This window comes from Grammomys surdaster, unplaced genomic scaffold, assembly GCF_004785775.1.
Source record: "Grammomys surdaster isolate TR1022 unplaced genomic scaffold, NIH_TR_1.0 278, whole genome shotgun sequence".
Taxonomy (NCBI): domain Eukaryota; kingdom Metazoa; phylum Chordata; class Mammalia; order Rodentia; family Muridae; genus Grammomys; species Grammomys surdaster.
Window position 1 is genome coordinate 4,279,653 of NW_021604719.1, and position 27,580 is coordinate 4,307,232.

At 39.9% G+C, this 27,580-nt stretch overlaps 2 protein-coding genes across 2 annotated transcripts; one reads left to right on the forward strand and one right to left on the reverse strand.

Annotated features, from left to right (window-relative positions):
* Positions 1 to 247: 247 nt before the first annotated feature.
* LOC114629118 (transmembrane emp24 domain-containing protein 7) lies at positions 248 to 12,304 on the reverse strand. The gene is made up of 3 exons (XM_028777130.1): positions 11,872 to 12,304; positions 7,414 to 7,659; positions 248 to 3,054 (listed from the first exon to the last, which is right to left on the reverse strand). Exons 1-3 carry the CDS (start codon positions 12,061 to 12,063, stop codon positions 2,818 to 2,820), a joined length of 675 nt encoding a protein of 224 aa, XP_028632963.1. The 5' UTR covers positions 12,064 to 12,304; the 3' UTR covers positions 248 to 2,817.
* Positions 12,305 to 12,458: 154 nt separating this feature from the next.
* Positions 12,459 to 24,168, forward strand: LOC114629203 (eukaryotic translation initiation factor 1A). The gene is made up of 3 exons (XM_028777213.1): positions 12,459 to 12,545; positions 13,400 to 13,457; positions 21,338 to 24,168. Exon 3 carries the CDS (start codon positions 21,529 to 21,531, stop codon positions 21,961 to 21,963), a length of 435 nt encoding a protein of 144 aa, XP_028633046.1. The 5' UTR covers positions 12,459 to 12,545; positions 13,400 to 13,457; positions 21,338 to 21,528; the 3' UTR covers positions 21,964 to 24,168.
* Positions 24,169 to 27,580: the final 3,412 nt, after the last annotated feature.

Genomic DNA, 27,580 nt, shown 5'->3' on the forward strand with positions numbered 1-27,580 from the left:
GTAGACCAAACCCACCTCATAGAGATCTGCCTGCCTCTGCCACCCAGTGCTGGAACTAAAAGGTATACTACCATACCTGGCTAGTTTCCATACACCTTGCAACCTCGAAACATTGTCTCCCTATCATGCCCTGAATTATTTAACACTTAATATGTTAATACTGACCACTCTAAAACAGTAGGATGAGCTATGGTTTTTTAAGGAGTTTAAGAAAGAATTACATCCTAATAGAAACAAGTGAAGTCAGTTTGCTGATTTTTTTTTCCTTTTTATTTTACATGGAACTGATTGGTGCAATCCTGTGGAACCATCTTTAATTCAGAGAAAATTATTTTTCAAAGTAAACAAAAATCCTTTGACTTATTTATATATTACTTTGTCTAATTTTTGAAAACAAGTCACAGTCAGCTTTATCCTATTTAAACATAAATTTTACATTTAGAAATTGAAACAAAAAATGGATAGTTCAGAAATATAAATGAAACCTTTCAATAAATTGCTTTTCAGTCCACTGTATTTTCAAAGGTGATTATTGAGCCCAGAGGAAAAGTTGTAAGCCACAAACTATGTTTTTTTAATAGATAAAAGAATGTTTAGATTAGCAAAGCAATATTGTAAAACATTTCTTTACCCAGTGAAATTTTAGTGTAAACTCATGTATCAAGTTGCTTTCCATTATTCTACTTTAAAAATATATACAATTATGGTATTCAAATATGTATTGAGTCATATGACCAAACAAAAATATTTGGGAAATTCAAACTCCTGCAACAACTTATGTAAGAATTACAGAAAAAAGACAAGTTATGAATTATGTCATAGAAGGAAGAAAAACATCATGTAGCATTTATGTGTGGGTTTTCTTATTTTCTATTTTCTTATATAATCATACCAGTTGAACAGATAGCTGTCAAAATTTAGCCAGCTATTGAGAGATGAAACTAAATTCATGCTATTTCTGACACTGGGTAACTGGTGATTTCAAGTTTGACTCACTAGTCTCATTAAAAATTATTTATAGTAATAGTTTAATATCAGGATGTTTTGAGAGGCACAGATTAAATGCGGGCATTATGTATGCCAAACCTGGCAAAATCTATACCTGTCTCCATTTAATTACAGTGTAAGTATCCAGACTACACTGGCAAGCAGACATGGCATTTTACATACGCCTGTGCTTAGCAATCCCACTAACATTGGTGCTTAAAACATTCACAACTAAGTAGATGGAACATTTAAAAAGCTGTAGGACTTCAACACAAGAACTCAAATGGCTAAGTCTGCAAATCTTAGACTTCTCTTCTTAATCTGTTTGTAAATGTCTAAGTAGTGATCTGGTCTTCAAGAATTCTAAAAGGTTGAAAATCCATGTTTACTCCTACATTGTGACATCTGAAATTAGTAAGCAAGACAACCTGAATTCATTTTGCTCTTGCATGCAGAAGAGTGTGTGCGCACCTGGGCACATTTTAAGATGGCTTAGTTAACTTCTAGTCAGTAATGGTTAAGTGACTAGAATTGCTAGTCAGTCATTATCCTATGGTGTCATATGTTAAAGTCTCCACAACAGGAGACTCATTTAGCTCTCGTTATCTGTGGTGAAGAGATGCACGGCTGAAAAGCAACTGCTGTGTTTTTTAATTTTTAAAAAAGCAGAAAAGCCTTCTTACCTATACAACTTTCCATCATTATGTATTCTATTCTGAATACTTGGAATAAAATCTCATTTTATTCAGCTTAATCCACACAAGGTACACAACAGAAACAATACAAACCAATTCTAAACATCTTTAAATAGGAGACATTCACAGCATTTTAAATGTTTCACTGTAGAGCTGCTAATCAGAGACTGCAGAAACAAGACAAAATGAAGAGAGATAAACATGACCTTCTCAGTGCATCCATCACATCGTGAGGACAAGACATATGGCACTTATGTGACACTAGATCACAACTGCTGACCTAAAGCTGGGAATGAGCTAACCAAGAACTAGTTCACCAGAATGCCCACATAACTCAGGTCCTCTCTTCTTCATAAAAGCCCTGGGAATGCAATGACAGACACAACTCACTAAAAATGTTTCTATTTCATTTACCATACCGTAGTGTCTCATATTATTCTTTGTCCTAACAGTTTCGACAGTCTGATTTTTAAGTCTATTATGCTATGTTCTATGTGGTGGTAAAACTTCTAAACAGATAATGTAGCTAGTTATAAATCATAGAATGGGGGAGAACAAAAAACCTGTACATTTTTCAAACTAGCAAGAAATAAATTATATCATGATATAGCAATGAAAATTGTATCACTATTAACTAAAAGTTCTATGGTAGATTATTTTCCCCAGTAAAATTAAGCAGTGCAGAACAGGGCTTGGCTACAGTTAATCACATTTGGTTTTCTTAAAAACATAACTTTATTCACTATAAACAATTAAAAGGCAGTTTTCTTCCTCTGTAATACACACAGACAATAAATCTAAGATTTTTTTTAAAGTATCAACTACCTATTAAGAAAAGTACTTTTAAATGGTTAAAAGGAATCAGAATACCAAAGTTTAGTGTATGAAGAGTAGATATAAACCAAGAAAAAGTAGATCATTGGTGTTACATATTTCATATGAAGAGCTGCATTAAGGTCCAAAATTTTCCACCTTTACAAATAAAAAAGATGTCCTCCCCCCATGGGGATATGCACTGTACATCTTTTCCAACAAGTATGAGTAGGGTTTTAGAATGTTGCCAATGTTAAGTTCTTCAGTACCTAAAACTGAGGACAGTAATATTACGGTGGCAATGGTGCATCAGAGTGTGTAGCTATGATCCAACTCGAGTTGTGGTGGTTCTTTTATCTGAGAAAAAACTCTTCAGAAGAAACACCTGCCCTATGCTAACCACCAGAAGGATGAGGGCTTCTCCCACTGACCAATAGGCCACTCTTGTATTCAGATCCTCGGCTCGGCTTCGGCCTTGAGCTTCCCGTAGCCTGAAATGTGTCTGATAGTCAATGACGGACTTGAGGGCTTCATGAATGGAAACGCAGGCAGATTCCATCTGAAAAGAAGTATGTTCAGTTAGTTTAACACTGTTTACAGTGTGTAGCTAGCACATTCTCCTGCTGTTTTTATCTCAATTTCTCACTGCTTTACCGATGCTGGAGAGAGCTGGCATTTATTCTTTCACTCATACCAGTTGTCCTGCCAATGAAGCTCTTCTCTTCAGTCCCTGGGACAACTACTGACATAGGTCTATGTTTTCCCCAAACCAGACTGCCACAGTTATGGAACTACTAAAGTGCTAGATGGACACAAAACTAACAAAAGTGAACATTTTATTAGTTAGTATAACTACTAAATTCAAAATTCTTATGAACTAAAAGAATACAAATAGTGGGTACATTCACCAATAATGGGAGCACGGGTCAAAGCCAATATATCACAAAAATAAGTCAAATACAGCAAAAAGCCCAAACCCAGCTAATCAAAGCTTTCTGAAACTTAAAAGGCAAAAATATTTATCAATATCTTTAGCTAATTTTTGAATCTGAAAGTGGTAAGAGAATGCCATTTCTCCTTCAATCTTTTTATGCATGTATGCATGAGTGTTCTGCACCATGTACCTGCCTGGTGCCATGAGTCCAGAAGAGGGTACTGGATCCCCTGGAACTGAAGTTACAGAGAGTTGTGAGCCAGTATACGGTTGCTGGGAACCAAACGTGGGTCTTCTGAAGAGCAACAGTGCTCTTAAGTGCTAAACTATCTCTCTAGCATCAGAATGACCTTAACTGTAGCCAACCCCCATTTTGCACTGCTTAATTTTATGGGAGGAGATAATTTACCATAGAACTTTTAGTTAATAGTGATACAATTTTCACTTATTTCAATAACTTTCTAAAGTTATCTCTTCAATAAATCTCTGTTGTGCCAGTAACTAAACTAATACATATGTTCCCAGTACATTCAAGTTTCAGTATCATTGTTAACTGGCTTGTGAGACACCATGTTATTGACATTTTATTTTTTTGTATGATTGTTATAATCTGATTTAAAATGATTATACTTTTTTTTTTATATAGCAGGGTTTGATATTCTGTTGAAAACCCAATCCCTGGTGATTAAATACATGATTCATTACTATTTTATTTCACAAACCATGTAGAAAAAACTTAGAAGACAAATTTACTTTGTCTCAATTTTAATTAAGTTATACAGACATTAGGAAATAACTTGTTTATTGAAATTTCATGGCCAAGTATGCATGTGTGTAATCTGAGTGCTGGGGAAGTTTTGGCCAGAGGATCCAGGCTCAAGTCCATCAGTCTGGACTATGTGGTGAGTTACAGGCTAGCTTGGACTACAGAGGACCTTCTGATAGGCGTGATAAGCAATTAGTGTGTAAGAACCACTTGGATTATGTCAAGGAACATGAGTTAACAACTGTTATACTAGAGAAAATTACTGAAATTAAGTTAAGTTTATTCCTTATTCTTAACATTTTTGAGATGTAGGTTTACTTTTAAACCCTTAAGGTGAAATTTCCATATACATTCAAAGAACTAAACAGTGAGTCCCATAGCAAAACTTAACGCATGGCTGATCTTGTTTCATCTTTATTTCTATTTTCTTAATGATTTAGAATAAATCTTTTTTTTTTTTAAGATTAAAAAAATTTTTTTTCCTCATGTGTATGAGTTTTTCTGCATGTATGTATACCCACCACAGTGCTCTTTGACCCAAGGCCAGGAGAGGGCATCGGATCCTGGGAACTGGAGTTACAGATGGCTGTGAGCCATTGTCTGGGTACTGGGAACCAAACCTGGGTCCTTTACAGACCAGCAAGTGCTCTTAATTGCCAAGTCATCCCTCCGTCCTTATTTAAAGTCATTCTATGATACTGCAACAACATTCCTTCACAGCTCAAAGTAACACTTAGAATTGCTTAGCCTTTCTACTTTTCTTTACCACTGTTTATCTTAGTGGCTGCTTTGGTATGAATCCTTACTGTCCCGAAAGGTCGTATGTTAAAGCACTGGCCACTAGCCTGATTGGACAAGATAGAATCTTTAGGTGACCATTATTATATCTCCTCTTAGACTAAGAAAATAACAAGTCTCAAATAGTTTACACTGCTTTGAATTATTGTACACTAATAGAAATATAAGGTTATGTCTGCTACTATATACTGTATACATTGTTTCAACTCTTGGTTAAGATATTATACATATGTAAGTCATTTAAAAATTTGATGTCTAGCCAGGCAGTGGTGGTGCATGCCTTTAATCCCAGCACTTGGGAGGCAGAGACAGGCGGATTTCTGAGTTCAAGGCCAGCCTGATCTACATTGAGTTCCAGGACAGCCAGGCTATAACCCTGTCTCAAAAAACCAAAAAAAAAAAAAAAAAAAAAAAGTCAAATCCAAGTCCTTGAAAACTACTAGTGTAAACTGTTAAGGATAATTAAGAAATGCAAGTCAGTAGTCAACTATAAATAATCTTACTTGTAGTCTTGTTAGATACTAGTTTAGTTAATTATAGCAGAAATATGCTTTATTTAGTCTCTTGCATGTTTTCAAAGCTAAGCAGAAAGTGAATAGCTAGACACAGGCAATGTTTTTCTATTTATATGTACTTTAGATACATGATCCTCAAACAGTTCAGAGATCTGCAGAATATGGCATTTAAGGTGTTTTAATAATAAAAGGCTTTTCTGCCAGAAACATAGCAGCTCCTGGCAACACCCCAATCTACTTCAAAGAAGACAATGGGCACTGAAGAACCTCCACCTGGAATCTGCCAAGATGGCACTGGGTAAAAAACTGTCTTTACGTTGACTGCTGACAACATGCTGTCCAAAACATGGACAAGCAGGACAATGAGAAAGTCAATTGCCCAACTTTGCAGAGACAAAGGAGGACAGTTTTTCAAAATCCCTGCTTCGCAGATAAGTCTGTCAGATATTCTGGACCTGTTGGCTGAAGATTAGATATCCCACCAATACAGAAGACCCTTGGATGACTGACCAGGTAGCCAGCAGTCTGTCATTTCTATAGTTTTGGAAGCTGTTTGCTCTGCACTTCCTGTTTACTCAGGTAATACTTATCGTTTTCAGGTCTCTGATGGGGTTGAAAACTAGCTAACTACTGTCTTAACAGTTTTCCTTATTAGAGACTAAAGACATAAAAAGCTTAAGTTGTTTAGGAGCTAAGAAAATGTTTTAAGATCTGAAAAGATGTCTTTATGATTTAGGTACAGAACTTTGGACTCACTAAGATAGGATAGACAGTGCAATACTTTCTCCACAGTTGTCAAATGCAAAAGGACTGGACATTGCAAATATAAGTGTTACCTGATAGTTCTCATAATTGTTCATATTGTATATAATTGACTGATGTTAGAGAAAAAGCCATGTTTTAGACTAAATGGGGGAAATGTAGTGAGATGTATGAGCCATCATTCCCCCGCAGTGAAGATTTTGGTTTCTTTTAAAAAATCCAGTTATATTATGTGAATATGTTTTTGTTTAAATCCAAAGTGTGGGACATGGGGCTGCTTCAGTTTGTCCACAGCCACCATGATTGTCTGGTGCCCTAGGAGGGGTGTGGTTTTTGCCACCTGCAGATGGTTTACATTTGGAATTCTGGAGACTCTAAGGAGGGTAAAAACATGAGAGCCCCAGGAGGGCCTGGAGTGGCTGCTTTTGTTACTGCTATTTGCTGGACTGTTGACTACTAAGACTAGACTTGCCCCAAGGAACTCAGTCACCCCTAATCAGCAGGAAGTAGTCTAAAGAGGTCTATGTCCTCTTTCCCCTCCAACCTTCTTTCTCTATGTCCAGGGTTTACAAGGGATTAGGGTGGAATAAGGGTTGGAAGGGTGGTAGATATAAGAACCCAATAAAATCACCAAAAAAGTACAGCTACAGACCATGCCTGAAGAAGGGGGTTATGTCATGGAGACATGGCCTTAAAGAGTATATCAGGATCCTGGCCCTTCTCCTCTCTTTGCTGGTGTGAAGATGAGCAACCTTCCTTTAACAAGTATTCTTGGCCATGGCTGTTCTACTTCTCCACAGGCTAACTGACCAAGCCTGAAAACTCTGAAACTACTAACCAAATAAACCTTTTCTCTTGCTAAGCTGATCATCTTTAGGTCTGTCACAGCAATGAAAAGCTAGCTGTGACTTTCAACCTGTGACAATGTTTCTTCCTTTCTTTATACATAAGAGGTTCATAACCTCTTTAACACCAGGTTTTATCACAGGAATCTTAAGTTCTCTGCCAAATGCCTAATCTACAAGAATATAGATTTTTTAAAATAGCATCAAAATTCAATGTCCATCTAGGAGTGAATACATAGCATTAGATTATGTGCCCCTCCCTCCTTTAACCAATGCTCTTCTGCCCTTTTTTGTTTACCTGGGTAAGGGCACTGACTCGGTTCTCACTAGGAAACAAAGGTGGGTCTTCTCCAACTTGGAAATCAAAATACACTGTTTTGTGTGTGAAAGTAGAAAACTCATTGCTGAAGCAAAATTTGTATGTCCCATTTTTGGAGGCTGTGAAGGTGAAACTATCATACTGTTTCTTCATCTCCTTGTATAACACTTTACCATCAGGGTCTTCCAATCGACAATCTACATCATAGTGACCACCAGTAATCACCTGTAAGAGATTTACAGAGAGATCATTGTAGCTAACACACATTAAAATTTAACCCAGTTTCCTGCAAAAAACAACAATAAAGCTATATGCAGAAGTCTTCCCATCACAAATTCACAGATCTTGATTTTCACCATTGGATGAAAACACACATAAAGATTTCAGTTCACCTAAGCTTTACAAAAAGTGAAGAGGTTCTTTTTTTTTTATAGTGAATTTTTATTATTATATTTTTTAATTATTTATTTTATGTGAGTACACTGTCTTTCTTCAAACACACCAGCAGAGGCATCAGATCCCATTACAGATGGCTGTGAGCCACCATGTGGTTGCTGGGAATTGATCTCAGGACCTCTGGAAGAACAGCCAGTGTTCTTACCCACTGAGCCATCTCTCCAGCCCCCAGAGGTTGTCTTCTAACAGAAGAGAGGAAACTTAATCATAGTGATTGTTCAGATCACTGTGCTGGTTCTTATAGCTCTTAGCCTTAACCTAGAACTTAGGTTAAAAAGAAGATGGGGAGAGACAATGGTTTTGGCAACCCCTAACTACGACAATGGACAGTATAGGCTTTAAGTATCTTGGTTAACACAGTATTGGCATTGTACATCAACAAAACAAAGATGCCAAAGTCTGACTTCAAAGTTCAGACTTCAAAGAAATCTCTATGATTTATATGACCCTTTGTCACTTGAGATGACTAATGGAATCATGTTACAAGATCATTTCAATAATTACATGAGATATAATTTTGTACTTAGAACTGTATTATGCACATATATGATTACATACATTTATTAAGTACAAATATGAATGAATGAATGAATGAATGAATGAATGCTTACTTTGGATTAAGACTAGGTAGGGCCTTGCGCATGCAATGTAAACATTATGCCTCTGTTTTTATTTATTTTTATTTTTTGGACAGTATCTTGCTAAACTGACCAGAAGACAACAAACTTGTTTTGGTTGTGAGCTTTTAGCTGGTAAATTCTTTCCAGCCACCCAGTTTTTTTGTTTCTTTGGAGACAGAGTTTCTGTGTGTCACCTTGGCCATCCTATCACTTGATCTGTAGACCAGGTTAGCCTTCAAATCATGAGATCTGCCTGCCTCTGCCTTCTGAGTACTAGAATTAAAGGTGTGCAACACCATTGCTGAACCAGCTACAAACTTGTAATCTACTACCTCGGCTCCAAAGGAGCTGAACAACATGTGTGCCAGCACATATAGCCAGATAAAATGGGTTGAGGCTACAACTTTAAAAGCATTTTATAAACTGGGCACTTATCCTGTTCTTTAAAAGTAAATAATCTTTCTTCCCAAAGCAAAATGCCTTCATTCAAATATTTCTATTCACACTGACCACAGTACTTTGAATAAGATAAACTGAAAAAGACTAGAATCAATTACCAGCCACACTGGTTCCATCAAACTTTAAAACAAGCAATCTTACTTTGGTCAATAATAGCTCTTCTAAATTTGTCTGGTCACCTACAACTGGAACTAGGTACTATCAAACTCAGCTTTCATCACCTGTCCACATGACCACACCCCTTTCTTTTTTTCTTTCTTTCTTTTTTTTTTTTTGGTTTGGTTTTTCGAGACAGGGTTTCTCTGTGTAGCCCTGGCTGTCCTGGAACTCACTCTGTAGATCAGGCTGGCCTCGAACTCGGAGATCCACCTGCCTCTGCCTCTCAAGTGCTGGGATTAAAGGCGTGCGCCACCACCTCCCGCCACAGCCCTTTCTTGATCTCTTAGGTCTTCCATTACTAATCCATCATATACTACTGTCCCAAATGCCTACAAGTTCTCAACCCTAATCTCTCCTAACCTGGAGACTCCCAGCCTGGTAGCAGGGCCGTGTTGTCCTGGGCACCACAGCACATTTACAGTAACTCCCCCAATCTCAGTGTATTAGATGGCAACCTGTGATCTCTCCTTTGGGGGTGCGGTCCTATTTTTTTTCACCCTTCAGCTAAGAAAAAACCCACTTAAAGTCTTTTGAAAACCCACTATAACCTATCAAAGTCCAGATCTGTCTTTACCAGCACAGCATTCCCTCCTATCACCTCTAAGCGTCCACAGTGTCCTGCTCATTACTGTTACCACTCTGTATCAGTGTCAGCTTCACAAGCTGACATTACATTCGGTTTCAGTGGGTTTCCACAGATTCTGCTTGTCAAAGAATCACAGGATCTAAAACTGCAATGTTTATAAATCTAGACTATTTCAAGGAAATGTAACACAAAACAACATTGTCAAGGGCTATCTCACAGCCAGAGATCTGAGATCAGATATGAGCCTTTGCTGTCCCCTTTTGAAGTCTGGGCCAGATATACTTACTCTCAGATCTGGACCACTGCAACCAGGGAACCCAGAGCTGAGGGTTTTTTTGGGGGGTTGTCTTCTGGTCATATAGACATAAGTAGCTAAACTAAGCAGAGTTCTGGGACAGGAATTGGGCTGTGGGGACTCAAAGAAACCAAGCACAAATCTTGCTGTTACAGGAAAAATACAAAAAGTCCAACTGGCAAATCCACATCCTAAAACTGGCACCTTCCACAGTCACAAAGCCAAACTATTCTTACTACTTCAGCATCACTCGCTTAAACTTTTGGATGAGAGCTCAAGCTAATTTCAGGCCTGTTGGAACTCTCACAAACTTACCTGTCTGATGTGTCCTTTCCTCCTCTGCCATATTGCAGAATAAAGCTTAATTATCCTTCCATGTGCAGCTCAAAAATCAGCTGTACACTAAGTTTTCCCTGATGATGCTCTTGTCTCCTGCCAGCATTCTGTGTGAACTTTAAGCATTGCACTTACAGACTATGTCTACTCTAGGCCTTAAGGAGTTAGTACAATAAGGAATTCATCTTGAGACTATCATTTCTATTATTTGTAAGTTTGGATCTAAATCCATCTTGGATTCTATTTCACTAATCAAAAGGAATAAAAACACTTCTCTATTTCATCAGTTTTCTTGATAACTAACATATCTGAAACATTTGGCATACTATATATAAACAAATTTCTTTAACTTTTTATAGCACCAAGTATTGTAGCTACAGATATAAAAACTCAACCAAATGTATACTAAGTTTAAATAAAGGATATTCTGATTATAGCTTATAACTCCTTTGCAATTATATATATTGGGAGTTGACACACATACATCCTTAATTCCTTTTTTTTTTTATATCTTTAGACTTCTCTCCCTCCCTCACCATACACAAATTATCAAGTCTTATTACCTTTTACTTTTCTCCTTCCCCACTAATACTAACCTAGTCTAAGCTATTTTTGTTTCTAATAAAAAATTATTTTTAGTATTTTCAATTATGTTTATGGGTATGTCTGGGAGATGATGTGCATGTGAGTGCAGGCGTCGACAGTGGCCAGAGGTGCTAGATCTCCCTGTAGCTCCAGCTACAGGTGACCTAGCCTCAAGAGTTGCTGGACTGGCTGGGCAGTGGTGGTGCACACCTTTAATCCCAGCACTAGGGAGGCAGAGGCAGGTGGATTTCTGAGTTCGAGGCCAGCCTGGTCTACAGAGTGAGTTCCAGGACAGCCAGGGCTACACAGAGAAACTCTGTCTCGAAAAACCAAAAAAAAAAAAAAAAAGAGTTGCTGGAATATTAAATGAGCCTATTAACAAACAAACAAACAAACACAACAACAAAATAACAAATGGTATACTGCTTTAGGCTCCTGAGGAATAAAGTTCGTGTTTTACATTGTCCCAAAGCTACAAAGGGGTCTCTTGTTTATCACAATTTTTTACAATACCCTTGATAGACCGTCTTTTAAAAAATGCCTCTGCAGTAAGGAAAGAGTTATTATACAAAGAAGGAAAGAGTGTTATACAAAAACAAAAAATCCTAAACCCAACCCAATCCAATCGCCCCGCCCTCAAAAGTCCTGAAAAGACCATGTGTTATGTCAAATCCAACTAAACTGGAGTTGTGGATTACAGGAGTAGCGAGCTGATACTGGGCAGGAAGCCCAGAACAGCTTTTTAAAAGGAATCTCTTAATTTATTTAATACTGCTTCAATCCAATGAGTGGCACCTGAGAATGCGACAGTCACAGGAAGCACTTTTGGAATTCACAAATAGTTCTTTCTCTGAGCTCCTAAAAGAAAAAACCAAATGTCTTCCATAGGCTACCGAGGTGACTCTTGGTTAGCCGACCACAGAGGCCGGGGACAGTAGTACCTGGAACTCCAGGGTGCACTTGGTGCCCTGAGTGATGTCCTCGTAGAAGCACTGCTTGGCATTATCGGGCAGCTCGAAGGTGATCTCGGAGCCGCTGCTCGGACCCGGCAGGAGCAGCAGTAGAGCAAGCAGCCTGCAACCCCAACGGCCCGCGACGGCCGACCAGCGCGGCGCCCACCCCGGCCGCGGCATCCCGGCAGCGCGGCGGCCTCAACGGAGCTGCGAGGCCTCGACGCGAGGGGTAGGCCCAGCACCTACCGGCTCGCGAGCCTCAGCCAAGCGTGCGACGAGGAGCGAGCGCGGGCTTCCGGAGAGAAGCACTCAGGTGCCAGCGCGGCTCCAGGAAGACCTTAGGGGCAGGGGTAGGAGGCCCGGCGGACCACCGGAGGAAGAGGCCTCGCTGACCGGAAGTACAGCGAGACCCTAAGCGGAAGGGGCGGGACCGGGGCAGCCTCCAGTGACCCGGATGGGATATCCGGGGCGAGGCGTTGCAGTGAGGACGTGGAAGCGCGTGAGGCCTCGGCGTTGCGTGGGCGGCCCTCCTTGGACGAGGGGAGGGGGCAGTGCGGGAACTCGACGGGAAGGGGCGTGGCCGGCCGTTGCCTAGGAAGGGCGCGTAGTCTTGCTGCTCGCCCGGCTGCGACGGTAGAGGGGTTCCGCTGCACTTTGTCACTGTGAGTACCAAGTTTGGGGAAATCTCCGTGGGACTCTCAAGAGCTCATTTCAGAGGTGTGGGGAGCTAATCTCCGGTGGTAGAGAGCTTTGTAGTTTGCAGGAGGTTGTCTCACAAATTACAATCGTATTTGGACGAGGCGGCTTAGGCAGAAAACACGTGTTCTCAGAGATGCGTAGAGACTAGAATTTCTAAGTCCCTGCTCTTTACCTTCCGGCCCACTGACCTTGGCCTGGATACTAAACCTCTGCTTTAGTCTAAATATTGCTAAATAGTACTGCGTAAGGTAAATTCAGATTGTTACCTGAGCTCAGTATCTGGAAAAGGCGTCTAGGAGAGTGGCTGGCACGTGGTAAGCACACGATAAGTTTCGGTTAAATTAAACATCCGTTGAGTACCTCTTAGCAAGCTCCTTCCCCCCCCCCAAACAATAAATCATATTGTGTCTATTTTACTGATTAGGGAGTTAAGGCTCCAACTGCAGCAAAGTTAACTAATTTGCCTCTGATCAACATGGCGTTTCTTACAGGGCATTCATTATACGCTTCCCACGTGTGTAACAGGAATCAGGTGTTCCCGGTTTTTTTTTTTTTTTTGGAGCGGGGTTGTTGTTGAGTCTTTTGTTTTTGTTTTTTTAATGAAAGAGGCAGGGTGGGCTCTAGGTTGCTGAGGATTAATAGGTTTTATGAGAAGGAAATAACAGGCAGGTAGGAATGAGGCAAGGCCCTGAGTAAGGGTTGGGTGGGGCCTATAAAATGAGAGCCGGAAGTCCACTCAGCAGCCTGGGGCACTTAAAGCTTCTGCTGAGGCAAATGGGAAGGAGGTTTAAGGTCACATTCCTTTCATTTCTTCCAGACTTGGGAGACTACACCTTCCTGAGAACCAGGCCAGAAGCCGAAGTATTATTTTGTAGGTGAGTGAAAATAAAACTGAATTTGAAAGTGAAAAATAGAGGTTCTGTTTTCTGACAGTGATCTTGGACCGGTAATCATACTCTTACCTTGGAGCTGGTAGTGTAGCTCACCAGTAGAGTTTGTCCAAGGTCTAGGATTGAATCCCCAGAGCTACGTGGGTGTGTGTAGGGTGTGGGGGGATTGAGAACTACCCTTTCTTGATAAGATGACTACAAATAAACAGAGAAGAAATAAGATTAAAATCTCAGTGCAGTGTGAAGGGTTTGGGAGGGAGGGAAATGGGGAGAGAGGGTAATGTAAAGTCTCAAAAACTAAAAGTAATATTAAAAGAATCACAGTGCAGTATCACTTTTAATATTACAATTAGTATTACAATTAAATGTCACCAAGCAGGCAAAATTTCAAAGTACAGTAGTGCAAGATGTGCACTGTTCTTGGAAATGTAAAAGGGGCAACCACTTGGGTAAGCTTAACGTAAAAATATGTATATTATGTAAAACATGTGACCTTGAAGTTTCACTTTAACAATTTTATACTATGCTCTATATACACTTTAAGAGTATTTACTGTGAAGCTGTGATTCTCAGAGTGTCTTCTGAAAATCAGAGTTTGTGGTTGTTCAAGGTTGGATTTTTCATGTTTCAACCAGAAGAGCATAGCACTCCGGAGGAGGTGAGCACTCAGGGTGTCAGTTAATCTAGATTTATAAAAGTATAAAGCAACGTCTTTACTGTCACTGAGTTTTTATTTGGAAAATGTAGTTACACTTTATATTTAAAGTGTATTGTCTATTTACAGTGTGGGGGGATCATATCCCTTCAGACACAATTCCAAGATCTCATTCCTATCCCTGTTAATAGCACTTTATTTGGAAGAATTTTTGCAGTTGTAGTTAAATTAATCTCCAGAAGAGATTATCTGAAATTTAGAGGGAGTGCTAAATACAATGAATAGGTAAAGATAAATGATACAAGAGAAGATTAGAGACACATAGAAGAATATAAAGGCACACACATAGATTGGAGTGATCCGTGAACAAGCCAAGGAAAATCAAAAGCTTGTCCAGAGTCTTGAGGGGCTAGAACAAGCTCTGCAGAGCCTCCAGACAGAGTGAGCCAGTACCTTCATTTCAACTGTCAGAGAATACATTTCTATTAATTTAAGCCACTGAGTTTGTGGTTACTTGTAATAGCATATAAAACACACGAGCACAGTACGTGAGTTCAATGGGTTATTCTTTAGTAAGAATTTGTCAGACAACTCATTCTTAAACGAATGTCAGACCCAATATTAATCACTCATGCAGAAATGTGGAGGACAGTAGTTGATATTAGATGACTTCTGCTGTTCTCCACTTTGATTTTTTGAGACCTGTTTTCCAGGATCTTACGGATTCAACTCCGAAAGGCTGGCTAGCAGGCCCTAGGGGGTCCTCCCACCTCTGCCTCCCTAGTTCTGGGATTGCAGGGACAAACCGCTTACCTTGGCTTTTTTATGGGCTTTGGGGGGCCAAACTCAGGTCCTTATGCTTGTGCAGTGCTGAGCCATCAACCCAGCCCCTTTTCATAATTTCTGGCTCAAGAGCTAGACAGACACATACCCCACTAAAGGACAGACACTTTAGAGTCTGAATTCCTAAATCTCTAAGTACTTTACGGGTTATAAATTTTTTTACAATAAATTTGAAGTTCAAAATTTGGTGTGTGAATGTGACAACCTACTTGATAATGAATATAAGGGCAAAGCCACAAGGAACCCTGTCATTGCTTAGTCACACAGATCGCTTTTTTTTTGTTTTGTTTTGTTTGTTTTTTCGAGACAGGGTTTCTCTGTCTGTGTAGCCCTGGCTGTCCTGGAACTCACTCTGTAGACCAGGCTGGCCTTGAACTCAGAAATCCACCAGCCTCTGCCTCCCAAGTGCTGGGATTAAAGGCGTGCACCACCACCGCCCGGCAACACAGATCACATTTGTCTCAAAAAAGCAGAGTGTCAGAAGCCTCTAGTTTTCAGAAGCTGCCAACAGTGGTTGAGATGGAAACTGGAAGAAATCTCTAGAAGCCAGGCATTCAGTCATTTAACTAGATAGTTAAGTCATCAGAAAGTGTGATAGTCAGACCACATTGCTCATCTCTGTAGAAGTTCCTCGGATGGCAGAATTAAGATTTGGGGTTATGAACCTGATATTATAAATCCACATTTGGAAGGTTTTGTATAACAAAATGGAAATTGAAGGTCGTGAGAAACATGCCTTTGTATTTCAGAAAACCTCATTGCCCCAACAGTGTTGTGACCACTAGGTGGTGCTGTTCACTTACCAGATTTCTACCCAGGCACAGAAGCTGCATTGTTCTGCTTTTTGAGATTTACAAGCCAGGCGGTGGTGGTGCAGGCCTTTAATCCCAGCACTTGGGAGGGAGGCAGAGGCAGGCGAATCTCTGAGTTCAAGGCTAGCCTGGTCTACAGAGTGAGTTCCAGGACAGCCAGGGCTACACAGAGAAACCCTGTCTCAAAAAAACCAAAAAAAAAAAAAAAAAAGATTGACAGACTTAAAACAGCTGAAACATTGGAGCAAAATTTGCTGAAGCTACCAGAATAACAAAGGGGAGAATGAGGTGTGATTAGGTAATGGGTAAAGAACACTAACAGCTGCTTCTAAAGAGTCATGTTGGAGCATTTAGGGTTTTTCCTAAGGCAGTTGAGAACCATCAAAGAAATTGAACCATGAAAGGACTAAATTATAGTTCTGTTGTTAAAAGAACATTCTGGATGCAATAAGATAGAGCTATAGAAATATGGAAGTAAGATTAATCTGAAAAAATAGAAGGTCATCAGCAAAAATGTCAGTAATGGCTGATGGCAGTGTGTCTGCTGATGCAAGGTGACTGGTAGCTTGTGAGAGGAGGTGAGTCTGTGGAGCTGCTAAAGGCTAGCCAGCTGCGACGGAGGATAGCTAGGGATACTTAGGAGAACTGTGTGGAGTGGTAGCTGAGGCAGAAAGATGCCGTGGACACAGAAGGCATCCTTGTAGGAGAGAGCAGAAAGCAGTTTCTTGGAGACATGTAAGGTGCCATTCTGTAATCACCTCTATTTTCTAGATACCATGCTGATGTTATTACTGTGGTTTCTAACACTTCATGTAAGATAGAGAACTTTATTCTTGCTCCTGTATTTGACACATAATAAATGTTCTTTTTTCTTTCTTCCTTCCTTCCTTTTTTTTTTTTTTTTGTTTTTTCAAGACAGGGTTTCTCTTGTAGCCTGGGCTGTCCTGGAACTCACTCTGTAGACCGGGCTTTCCTCAAACTCAGAAATCCGCCTGCCTCTGCCTCCCAAGTGCTCGGATTAAAGGCGTGCGCCACCACTTCCCGGGATAAATGCTCATCTAATATTGAAGAGGTGTCATAGAATGATAGAGAAAATGAATAATTGTATAAATTACACTAATCTTGCTTTTGTTTGATGTACATGGTAATGCTATTTTAACCATTTTAAATACTAGGCTTTTGTAGTATGCATTTCAGACAGTGTGTTCACTAGACTATCTTGTATCACATATGATTGATTATCTTTATGTAAAGTGTCCTATGTCTTGGAAAGCAAACTGCATTGACAGCTGCAGGTAGTTATAAATACATATTTTAGGTAGGAAGCAGCCGAAAAGTATCTTAGTTCTTGAGCTTAACTGGTGGTTTGCATGATCCATCCAATAACATTGGTGTGGAAAGAGTGAATAATAAGCCATGTCTTTTAGCCTCGTATAGGGCCTGGGTTAGGGACAGCTAAGATAAATGAAGTAGATAGTGTGTTACCATTCAGAAGAGCCCAGTTAAGAGTGGCCTTTAAAAGGCTACTGTAATACCCACATACAATTATAGACAATGTGCCTGTATACAGTGCTACGTAATGATTTAATTTCAGTAAACTCAGTTTAGTTGTTTGTAGAAAATTGAAGTTTTAGGTTTTTTCAAAGGCTTTTTTTTTTCCTTAAATATTTTATTTATTTTAAATGTATGAGTACGCTGTAGTTGTTTCCAGACGTACCATAAGAGGGCATCAGATTCCATTACAGATGGTTGTGAGCCACCACTATGTGGTTTCTGGGAATTGAACTCAGGACCTTTGGAAGAGCAGTCGGTGCTCTTAACCACTGAGCCAACCCTGCAGCGGAAAGAAATCTCTTAATACACTTGTGACTCTTGGACCAAGAGTTAGGTTGGGCGTTTTTTCCCTACTTACTTTTCCCTCCATATTACTGAACAGTATAATGCCCTTGTTTTCTCAAGATCTGTTTGCATGGCTCTATTGGGTTCAGGAAGAATATGGCTAGGACTATCAGTTTCACAAATTGAGTAAGACTCTGGTCTTTGCCCCTTAGGTTCCTCCACAGTAGTTGGGGGAATCAACTGCACAAGCAGTTGCTCCGAATGCCAAGGGTCAAAGTTAAAACACAATTCTCTATTCAGCTATCAGAGAATGCTCCCACTGCCAAATGGAAACAAGAAACAAACATTTCTGCCCCAACACACACACAGTTTGACAGAGAAGAGAGAAGTTTTCATAATATAAAGGCAGATATCCAGGCATGTGATGGTAGGAATAATGTATAGGGTGCTATGACAACAAATTAGAGACAATAAGTTTATATTCCTAATTTATACAGCTTTTGCTAAATGAAGAGAATATATAAAAGAAAATATTACACCATCAAAGCATGTTTTTATTAAAGATAGCATGATACCATGAAAAAAAGGGGGAAGAACAACCTAAGTTGTTTTCCTACTGTAGTCCCTTTCCAAAGACATTTATTTACTATCTTCATAGAGTCACCGTGAACTACAAATAATAACATAGCGTTAAGCTCATCTTTGTAGGGTTAGGGCCTGGAGACCTATATGTTGTATATATAAATATGAAAAAGTTTGAATCATTAGCTATAGATCAAATGCACTTTCTACCAAGATTTAGATACCTTAGTTGAAGTTGATAAATGGATCATAATGATTTGCAAAATCATATGGGTATGCAAAGACCTCAAACAGCCAAAAGCGTGTGTATAGGGGGCCGGGGGGAAGAGGAGAGTCAGACTGAGAAACTGGAAATGAGGCTACATAGCTACAGGCAATTGTGCCAAAAAAAACCCCAGAAGTGTCATCAAGGTATCAGAATTTCTTGTCCAAGCATCTTAATCTTGGACCAGTTTTTAATCCCTCTTTGACTAACTGAAACTATTGCATCTAGTCCTAGAGAATTGCACTGTTCACTGTGGTGGGCTTTGCTATTGCATGTTTATAAATAATCCCTCTCTTCATATTACCCAACTTGACTGCATCATCTTTTCCCCAGTGAACCCCTGGTTGGCACAGTGATTTGATACTATAATTTGCCCCAGAAATCAAAGCAGAGTCTTTGAAATAGCAGCAGGCCCTAGATTGTGTTGTGTAATATTTGAGGAATATAGGGGGAAATGGGCAGTGTTGCTCAACTGTCATTGCTGATGACCTGGAATGACAAGGTATTAGGAAATCAAGTAGCTTTGGAACTTGATTGCTTTAAAATATTTTCTCCTGTGGGTTACTCTGATGGCACCCTAGGGATCATAAGTAAGGGAAAGGAGACCTGAAACAGGCAGACTTAATGTGAGTAATCATGGTTATAGATGTATTTTATTGCCTGTGGAATAGAACAATATTGCTGAGTTCAGTGCTTAGGGTCTAACTATAGAGTTGCAAGGATTACATTAGTTAACCCTTAAATCCTACTATGGTTGCTTACATTAATGTAAGGACACTTAAAGGAAGTGAGTGGGCTGCTGACTGGAATCCCAGACTGGAGGAGCCATGCTTTATATATAGCAAAGAGAGGTGCAGTGGCATCATGCTCATACTTCACTAGTCGGCCGTGTGCTCCATCTCCATCAAGCAGCTGGATTGCTAAAACGTGGGATAGCTGCTGACCACATAATTCTAAGAAAGGGTGCTTGTAGGAGGCTATTTATACACTGTGCTATGTACCTTAAATGAGCAGCTGAATTCATCTAGTAATAAATAAATGTGATATTTGTAAAAATGTACTAGGCCATAAAGTAAGACTCAATACATTCCAGGGAATTGGTAATATATATAATTTGTTCTTCAAAAATTGTAAACCATAAAAAGCAGGAAAACAAGCCGGACAGTGACTTTAATCCCAGCACTTGGGAGGCAGAGGCAGGCGGATTTCTGTGTTCGAGGCCAGCCTGGTCTACAGAGTGAGTTCCAGGACAGCCAGGGCTATACAGAGAAACCCTGTCTCGAAAAACCAAAAAGACAAAAACAAAAAAAGCAGGGAAACTAGTTTGGATTTTTTAAAATTTATCGTATATATGTGAGTACATAGTAACTATCGTCAGGCACACAGGAAGAGGGCATCAAATCCCATTACAGAAGGTTGTGAGCCACCATGTAGTTGCTGGGAATTGAATTCAGGACTTCTGGAAGAAGAATCAGTTCTCTTAACCACTGAGCCATCTCTCCACCCTCCTTGTTTGGAAATTTTTAAAAGCAAATGACAGAAAATTCACCAAGATAGTATGGCAGGAAGAAATAAAGCACAGAGTTTGAAATACCAGTGAGAAAATTATTATTTGGAGATGTATATTTGTAAAACCCAAACTGTCTTGCTTACACACACACGTTCAAACAAACACAAAAGTAATTTGAAGCAAAAATATGAATTTATCAAAAGTTTTCTGTGTGTGTATACACATTTTTTGTTTTGTTTTGGGCTTTTCTAGACAAGATTTCTCTGTGTAGTCTTGTCTGTCCTGGAACTAGCTATGTAGGCCAGGCTGGTCTTGAACTCACAGAAGTCCACTTGCCTCTGCCTCCTGAGTACTGGGATTAAAGGTGTGTGCTACCACTACCTAGGTTATATTTCAGTATTTTAATAGTTAAAAATCTACTATGAGTATCTGTAGTGAGTGTGTTTTGTCAGAGCCATAAATGGATGTTGTGTCAGAGTTTATTGTCTGCAATAAATCCATAAACTCACATTAGTTATATTTGATGTAAGGAATCCAGATTTGCTTGATAACTGATATCTGACAATTATAGGTTCTTTTATTTCTACCTTAATTACTAACATTAACTCCCAGATCACACACTGCACCTCACTGTCCATGAGTGGGTTGCAGTGTCTTTGTTAAGAAAGGCTTAGAGAGGCTGCTGAGTTGAGAGTGTAGAAGGGCTGTCTGAAGGCAGAGAGTTGCTACAGAGCAAGGGCAGGCCTGCAGGGTACCAGACACAGCTGCAAAGACATCAGATACAGCTCTGAGTGGCAGGCCATTGAGAGGCAGTTTGAAGTGACACAGTGTCAGCCAGGAGAAACTGTACTGGAGCTGGAGGTCTGCCACTGGCACAGAAGCAGGAATCCTTTGCTGTGTGATGTGCCAGTATTCCTGGGTGAGCTTGTGACAGGTGACTAAGAGATTAGTCAGTATGCTGTCAGTATGTTGGCCTCTGGATGCACCTTCTGTTAACAGTCCCAGGTAAGGGGGTTCTGTCATGTGCATATTGTGTGTCTTTTATTCTGATAAGATTCGGTATATTTTCAGACTTCATTATTTACTGGCACAAAATACCAGTTTGCATCTCCTGATATGCTGGCAGATAATGGTGTTTACTTTTGTAAACAAGATGTGGAGCCATTCTTCTTGGCACTTAGAATGAAAATGGAGTAGCTCAGGTCAAGGCTGTTGCTTCATTAACTAGAGCAATCTGTGGCTAGGCAGAGGGTTGAAGCCAATATTCCAAACAACACCGTGTAACCCAGAGCTGGCCCAGCTTGTGTGCCACAGTCACTTAATATTTACTAAAAATATTCTTTTTTTTTTTTTTTTCAGCTACCAGAAGCCAGGACTCTGGAACAGTTTGCTGGCTGTGAATCTTCTATACTTACAGTGTGACAGTTGCTTCAGATCTGCCACTGTTAGATACTTCCTGCCACCCATCCTGGTAGTATAGCTCTGAAAGGAGTCACAGCCACTCTCAGCCAGGAGTCCTTCACCCGACTCCTGTGGTTGCCCTTTCCATCATGCCAAAGAATAAAGGCAAAGGAGGCAAAAACAGGCGCAGAGGTAAAAATGAAAATGAGTCTGAGAAAAGAGAGTTGGTGTTTAAAGAGGATGGGCAGGAGTATGCTCAGGTGATGAAAATGCTGGGAAACGGACGGTTGGAAGCAATGTGTTTTGATGGTGTAAGGAGGCTGTGCCACATAAGAGGAAAGTTGAGAAAAAAGGTTTGGATAAATACCTCAGACATTATATTGATTGGTCTGCGAGACTATCAAGATAACAAAGCTGATGTAATCTTAAAGTATAATGCAGATGAAGCAAGAAGTCTGAAGGCCTATGGAGAACTTCCAGAACATGCCAAAATCAATGAAACAGACACATTTGGTCCTGGGGATGATGATGAAATCCAGTTTGATGATATTGGAGATGATGATGAAGACATTGATGACATCTAACCTGACCGAAGCATGTTACATTCCAAGTTCTCTGAAGATAACTCTACACAATTGGCATCTTGACCTTCAGCTGTTAAGTAAAACTTCATTTGGCATGTGTATGACTTGTTAATGCAAATTGACAAATTTCTTTTTTTGAAGTATTATATTTCTTTGAAAACCAAAGATGTTGAGTTCTCTTACGTGACACATTAACACTGTGTGCTTATGGATATAATTGAACTTAGGGCACAGCAGTGCGCACTGTTAGAGACTGGCTTTCCATTTGTGATGCTTCATTTCTGGCACGGGCGTGTTCTGTGTCAGCAGTTCTGCCGGGTAACCATCGTGGGCTGAAGTGAGTCCTGGTCCAGCACACCTGCTTCAGGCCTTTATGTTCCAGTCATGTGGCGGCGGTTGAGACTTCTCATCAGACTTACAGATTCTAAGTCTGCATTTGGAGTCAGACATAGTATGGCTATTTTTGTATTTATGGAGCCATGCCATTTTATACTTTTGAGTTGTTTTGCCACCCATAAAAAGGCGTTTTACAGTGCAGTTTTAAAATTACACGGGTAGCGATTTTCAGTTTTAAAAATTAGTCATTGCAGAAATTAAATACTTAGGAAAGATATTCCATTATCTTGACTTTAGAAATATAATAGTTGACAATGTTTATATATAATTTTACTTTTCTAAGGCATACCCAAAAATAGAGAATTAAAAAGAGAAGTGAATTTGTTCTGATACTTGCATAGAGAAATTTTCAAAAGAGGTAGTTAATAGCACATAAAATATTTTTTACTTTGCAAAATAGGTTGTGTTGTTTTCAAAAAGTTAGCTACTGTATTGAGGCTTTGGATAATTAATTACTGTGTATTGATTAAAGTTAGTTACATAATTGTACAAGTGAACTTTTTTTTAAACTAAGCTTAGGTTAAAGGAAGAGGAGCCACAGCTTAATGAAAACATGGTTCCTGTCTTCTAAATGGAGGAATCCAGTATCAGAAACACAATAAAAACATGTTGGTATACAAACATTTTTTCTTTTTAATATGTTCATTATATCTGGTATATAACAAAAATAAATGACTGGATGATTTCTAGTATATCATGAGAGGCTTTTTTTTTTTTTTTAATTAGGCTATGGGATTTAAGATAAACTTAACTATTTTCCCACGTAAGAGATTGCTGGTATCAGGGTTCTACAGTTTAACCCTTGCTGCTTAGGGAGTAAATATAAATCTTGTCTGTCAGTCCTCAGGTGCCTTCTTTTTTTTTTTTTCTTTTTTGTTTTGTTTGTTTTGGTTTTTCAAGACAGGGTTTCTCTGTAGTCCTGGCTGTTCTGGAACTCACTCTGTAGACCAGGCTGGCCTCAAACTCATAAATTTGCCTGCCTCTGTCTCCCAAATGCTGGGTTTAAAGCGTGAGCCACCACCGCCCAGCCGGATGCCTTCTTTTTAAAGACTAGTTCTTTTCTCAGATTTTGTGCTTGACACTTACAAATGGTGCCTGGCCATGAAAACAACAGTATTCACTGTCGCTTATTTTTTGATTGGTTGTTTTCCAGTTAGCCCATAATAATGTTGTTTACGAAAATTTCCCAGTCAGAAAGAAAAAAAAGCAAATACTATTTTCCTGATCATTGATTGGTGGATCTCTTCTAGGTGGAGATATGTATAGATCTTCGTAAAGGTTAATTTTGTAAAATGAAACTAGACATGGTGCCAGATTAGAGGCAGATCCCATGTCCTCAGAAGGACAGTGTGTCCTTAGAAAGCACGTCACTGGAGCTTTTTACTGCTCTACACTGTATCTAAATACGCTGTTAACTAAGGGTTATCCTATTGCCGCTGTAAATTTTTGGTACAGAAAGAAAACTTGACCATGGGCCAGGTAGCTTGATGGCATTCAACAGCAAATGAGACTGTCCCAAGTTAGGAGGTGAGGACCAGTACCTGAAGATGTCCTCTCAGTCCACAACATGTACATGTGCTTACACACATTAGCACACTCACAAAGATGCACTTAAGGCTATAGTACCGTGTCTTGGTCATTGCAAACTATCAGAGGCAAACACATTTCCTGTTTCCTGCTTACTAATATCTATATTTTCTCTCACATTCTAGATGAAGGAATGATTCTTTTATAACATGAGTGATTTATGCTGTTTATTATAAGTAAATGTTGACATAAGTGTTAGAATTAAAATGACTTAGTGAAATATTTAAATGTTTCTTTTTCTTTCCCATAACATTGTCACACCACATTTCAGCCTCCTGAGGTCACTCTTAAGAAGCATGTGGCTCTTAGCTTAGCTTTCCTCAGTTTCCCTAGCTTGCTACAATAGGAATGCCAACCTCCTTGAAGATCACCAATCAAATATTCGAGCTAAAGGATTCTTCACCCCAGTGCCAGTGTTTTCCTTATCAGTCCACAAAAACAATTCATGTGGTTCATATTTTATGTACTATAATTTATATCATTTGTTTATTCAAGGCTATCCCTGAAGTAGCAGTGCTTCTACCCCGCTGACATGATCTAAAGTTTATTTCTGAATGATAGCTTCAACATGAACAATGTGCCCTTAGTCAGCAATTTCATACTCTTGTGCACTATTTTACTCCTAATACCTCAGATTATCCATGTCCATTTTGAAGTACTCCGTTTTCTCTGATAGCCACTTCATTTTAGATGGTATGTTGCTCTATCACTGTGTAACAGAAATACTAGGGTTTGTGCCATCACTACAAACACCAATAGAAAACACTGAAAATTATTCAGAGTGGTATTTCACTCAGAGCTGGCAGTCTGGAGAACGAAGAGGGTTAAGACCTTAAAAGAGGGCTGGAGAGTTGGTGCAGTGGTTAAGAGCACTCACTGACTAGACTTCCAAAGGTCCTGAGTTCAATTCTTAGCAACCACATGGTAGCTCACAACCATCTGTAATGGGATCCGATATCCTCTTCTGGTGTGTCTGAAGACAGCTACACTGTACTCATATAAATAAATCTTTAAAAAAAAAAAAAAGACCTTAAAAGAGCTGCATCTCTTCGCCAAGGCAGCAGATGTTACAGGGAGGATGACGGACAGTTGATCATTTCAGAGCTGACTGCCCCTTTGATGAGGTGATTAGCCAGGTTTGAGGTGATAAGATGTGTTAGCTGTTGCCTCCTTCCTTGACACCTTTCCTGTTCTTTCCCCTCAGTCTCTGGACATCCAGGCTGAGACACTTGGTGAAACACTGAGTTTAGTCTTGGTTAGTATCACCTATGTCCTTCTCAAAGGCCATTGAGTCTGGGGAACATCGAGCAAATGTGGAAAGCATGGCCCATTACAGTGTGCACATGCTAATCTGTGAACATGTATGTGCAAATCCTTCCTACAGCCTGAAGTACAAATGTGTCCTTATAGTGTGGGATGCCCAGGCACCCTTATCTCCCCCTTTTAACCCATCAGTTGGATTTTTTATTTATTTATTTTGCTCATTCACATTATCCTCCTGGTCGCTCCCTCCCACAGTGGATTTGCTTTTCGTTGTCAGGACTTTGTTCTGCTCTGTTCTAAAAACTACAGCCTAGGATCCGTGCTACCCTGTTTCTCCTCGGATGCAAAGGTGAGTGATTGATGGACAAGACGGAATACACTTTGGAAACAGTAACAAAGGCCCCCAACCACAGCACTAACTCTGCCCCTGCTATACAGCCAAGCAAAGGACTTTGCTTCTGATTTACTGAGTAAACAGTTGTCACTGCACCAGCAAATCCCTCACCTCCACCCCACCCTCAGTCACCTACAAATGCAGCTCAGCTGTCACTTTGTCACTTTTTGTTGCTATCCCAGGAAGAGAGGTCTTTCCTTCTAAAAAGGGCTATTCTGTTCACTTGCAAGTTTTTATCTTTTCCCCACTACCCTACCTAGATAGCCTCATTCCCATACTTGCTTCTTGTTGGTTTGTTCTTAGTGAATATTTAATGAGCTTAAAAAAAAAAACAAAACCACGTCTGCACCTTCAGGGAATGGCTGTCCCTGGTGACTCAGCATCATCTCTTACTAAATCCTATATGACAATGACAGGTGTTTCACATGGCATGAGTTGAAGGTGGGACCCCACAAGTCTGATACCATGTCTTCAGCAAAGCTGAGGCTCTTTTCCTGCAACTAGGGTGGTTTTTCCAAACAGGTCTGAGAATACCTGACAAGAATCAAATGAGAGCAACAAGATGGAGCATAGTTGGAACTAGGGCAGAAAGTGTAAGTGCCCTAGGCTGGGGAGGAGGGAAGAAGAAAGGAGTTGTACAAGCAGGAAGTGTCTTTATGCCAGTGTTCCTGTCACTTGGTACTACCACTTAGAAGTCTTCACTTGACTTTCTCTGGAGATTGTCACGTCTGCATTGTCTAAAGATCTCATCACAGGAAGAAAGCAGGTGACTGAATATGACACCTGCATGCAGCTCCTGAAGTGGACAGAAATTATAGGAAGCTTTCAGATTTCCAGAAGGTAAGGAATGGGGTGGTCCTAGTTAGGGTTTCAGTTGCTGTGAAGCACCATGACCAAAAGCAGGTTGGAGAGAAAAGAGTTTGTTTGGCTTACACTTTCATGTTGTAATCCATCATTGAAATCCGGACAAGAACTCAAGCAGGGCTGGAACCTGGAGGCAGCAGCTCATGCATAGGTCATAGAGAGGTGCTTGCTCTGTGTGCTTTGTGATAGAACCCAGGACCACCAGCCCAGGCTTGGCATCACCTGCAGATGGCCTTCCCCCATCAATCACTAATTAAAATGCCCTACAGCCAGATCTTATAGAGGCATTTTCTTGATTGATCCTACCTCCTTTCAGATAAGTAGGCTGTGTCAAGTTAAAAATAACACAGGGGCTTAGATTGATTTTTACCATTCTTCATAAAAGGACAGAAAGCAGGCCCTCCTTCCTGACAGTGCTATACAGCCAAGAAAACAAATGATGGACCACAGGCAGCTCTTAACAGTTAAAATAAGACTTGCCAAGTACTAATGGCATCTGAGGATGCTTCTCAAACAGGTGATTCTTTTATCCTTATAGGTCCCTAGTGTACAATTATATATAGCCATATTTTCCTAAGTAAACACTTCAGGGTCCCTAAATTGAGTGTTATAATCTAAAATTAGCCACTTGTCGGAGTTTACTGGAGTCTGACACAAGGGCGTCTATCTGCTGCTGAATGCTACAAAATTCCCAAAGTGCCATGTGCAGACAATCAGAATTTCCATAATTCACAGAAGTGTTTGCATCAGTACCGGCCTGAGTGGGTCATGGTTTTAATTGCTGCTGTTTTTTAAATGAGCTGTATAGTGGCACATTTATAGATGTTTGTGACCGGGTTGTGTAGAATTGCTACATTGTTACTGGTTTTGTGCTGACTCTAGTCTGTTAGCACCAAGTTCCTCCTGTGAAGAAGGGAACAGCTTGGGTAGGTAGGCTTCCAAGCTCAAGGCTCAGCAGCTGACTAGTAAGTGCAGGCATTTCAGTAATGCCTTTATTAACTTTTTTTCAGTTTGTCCTTCAGATAGCCCAGTGGAGGCTGGAATGGAAGACTGTGTTTGGTTTCACTCTGGAAAAGCTAACCACCTCATTCCAGTGCACCTTTCTTGTGCTCT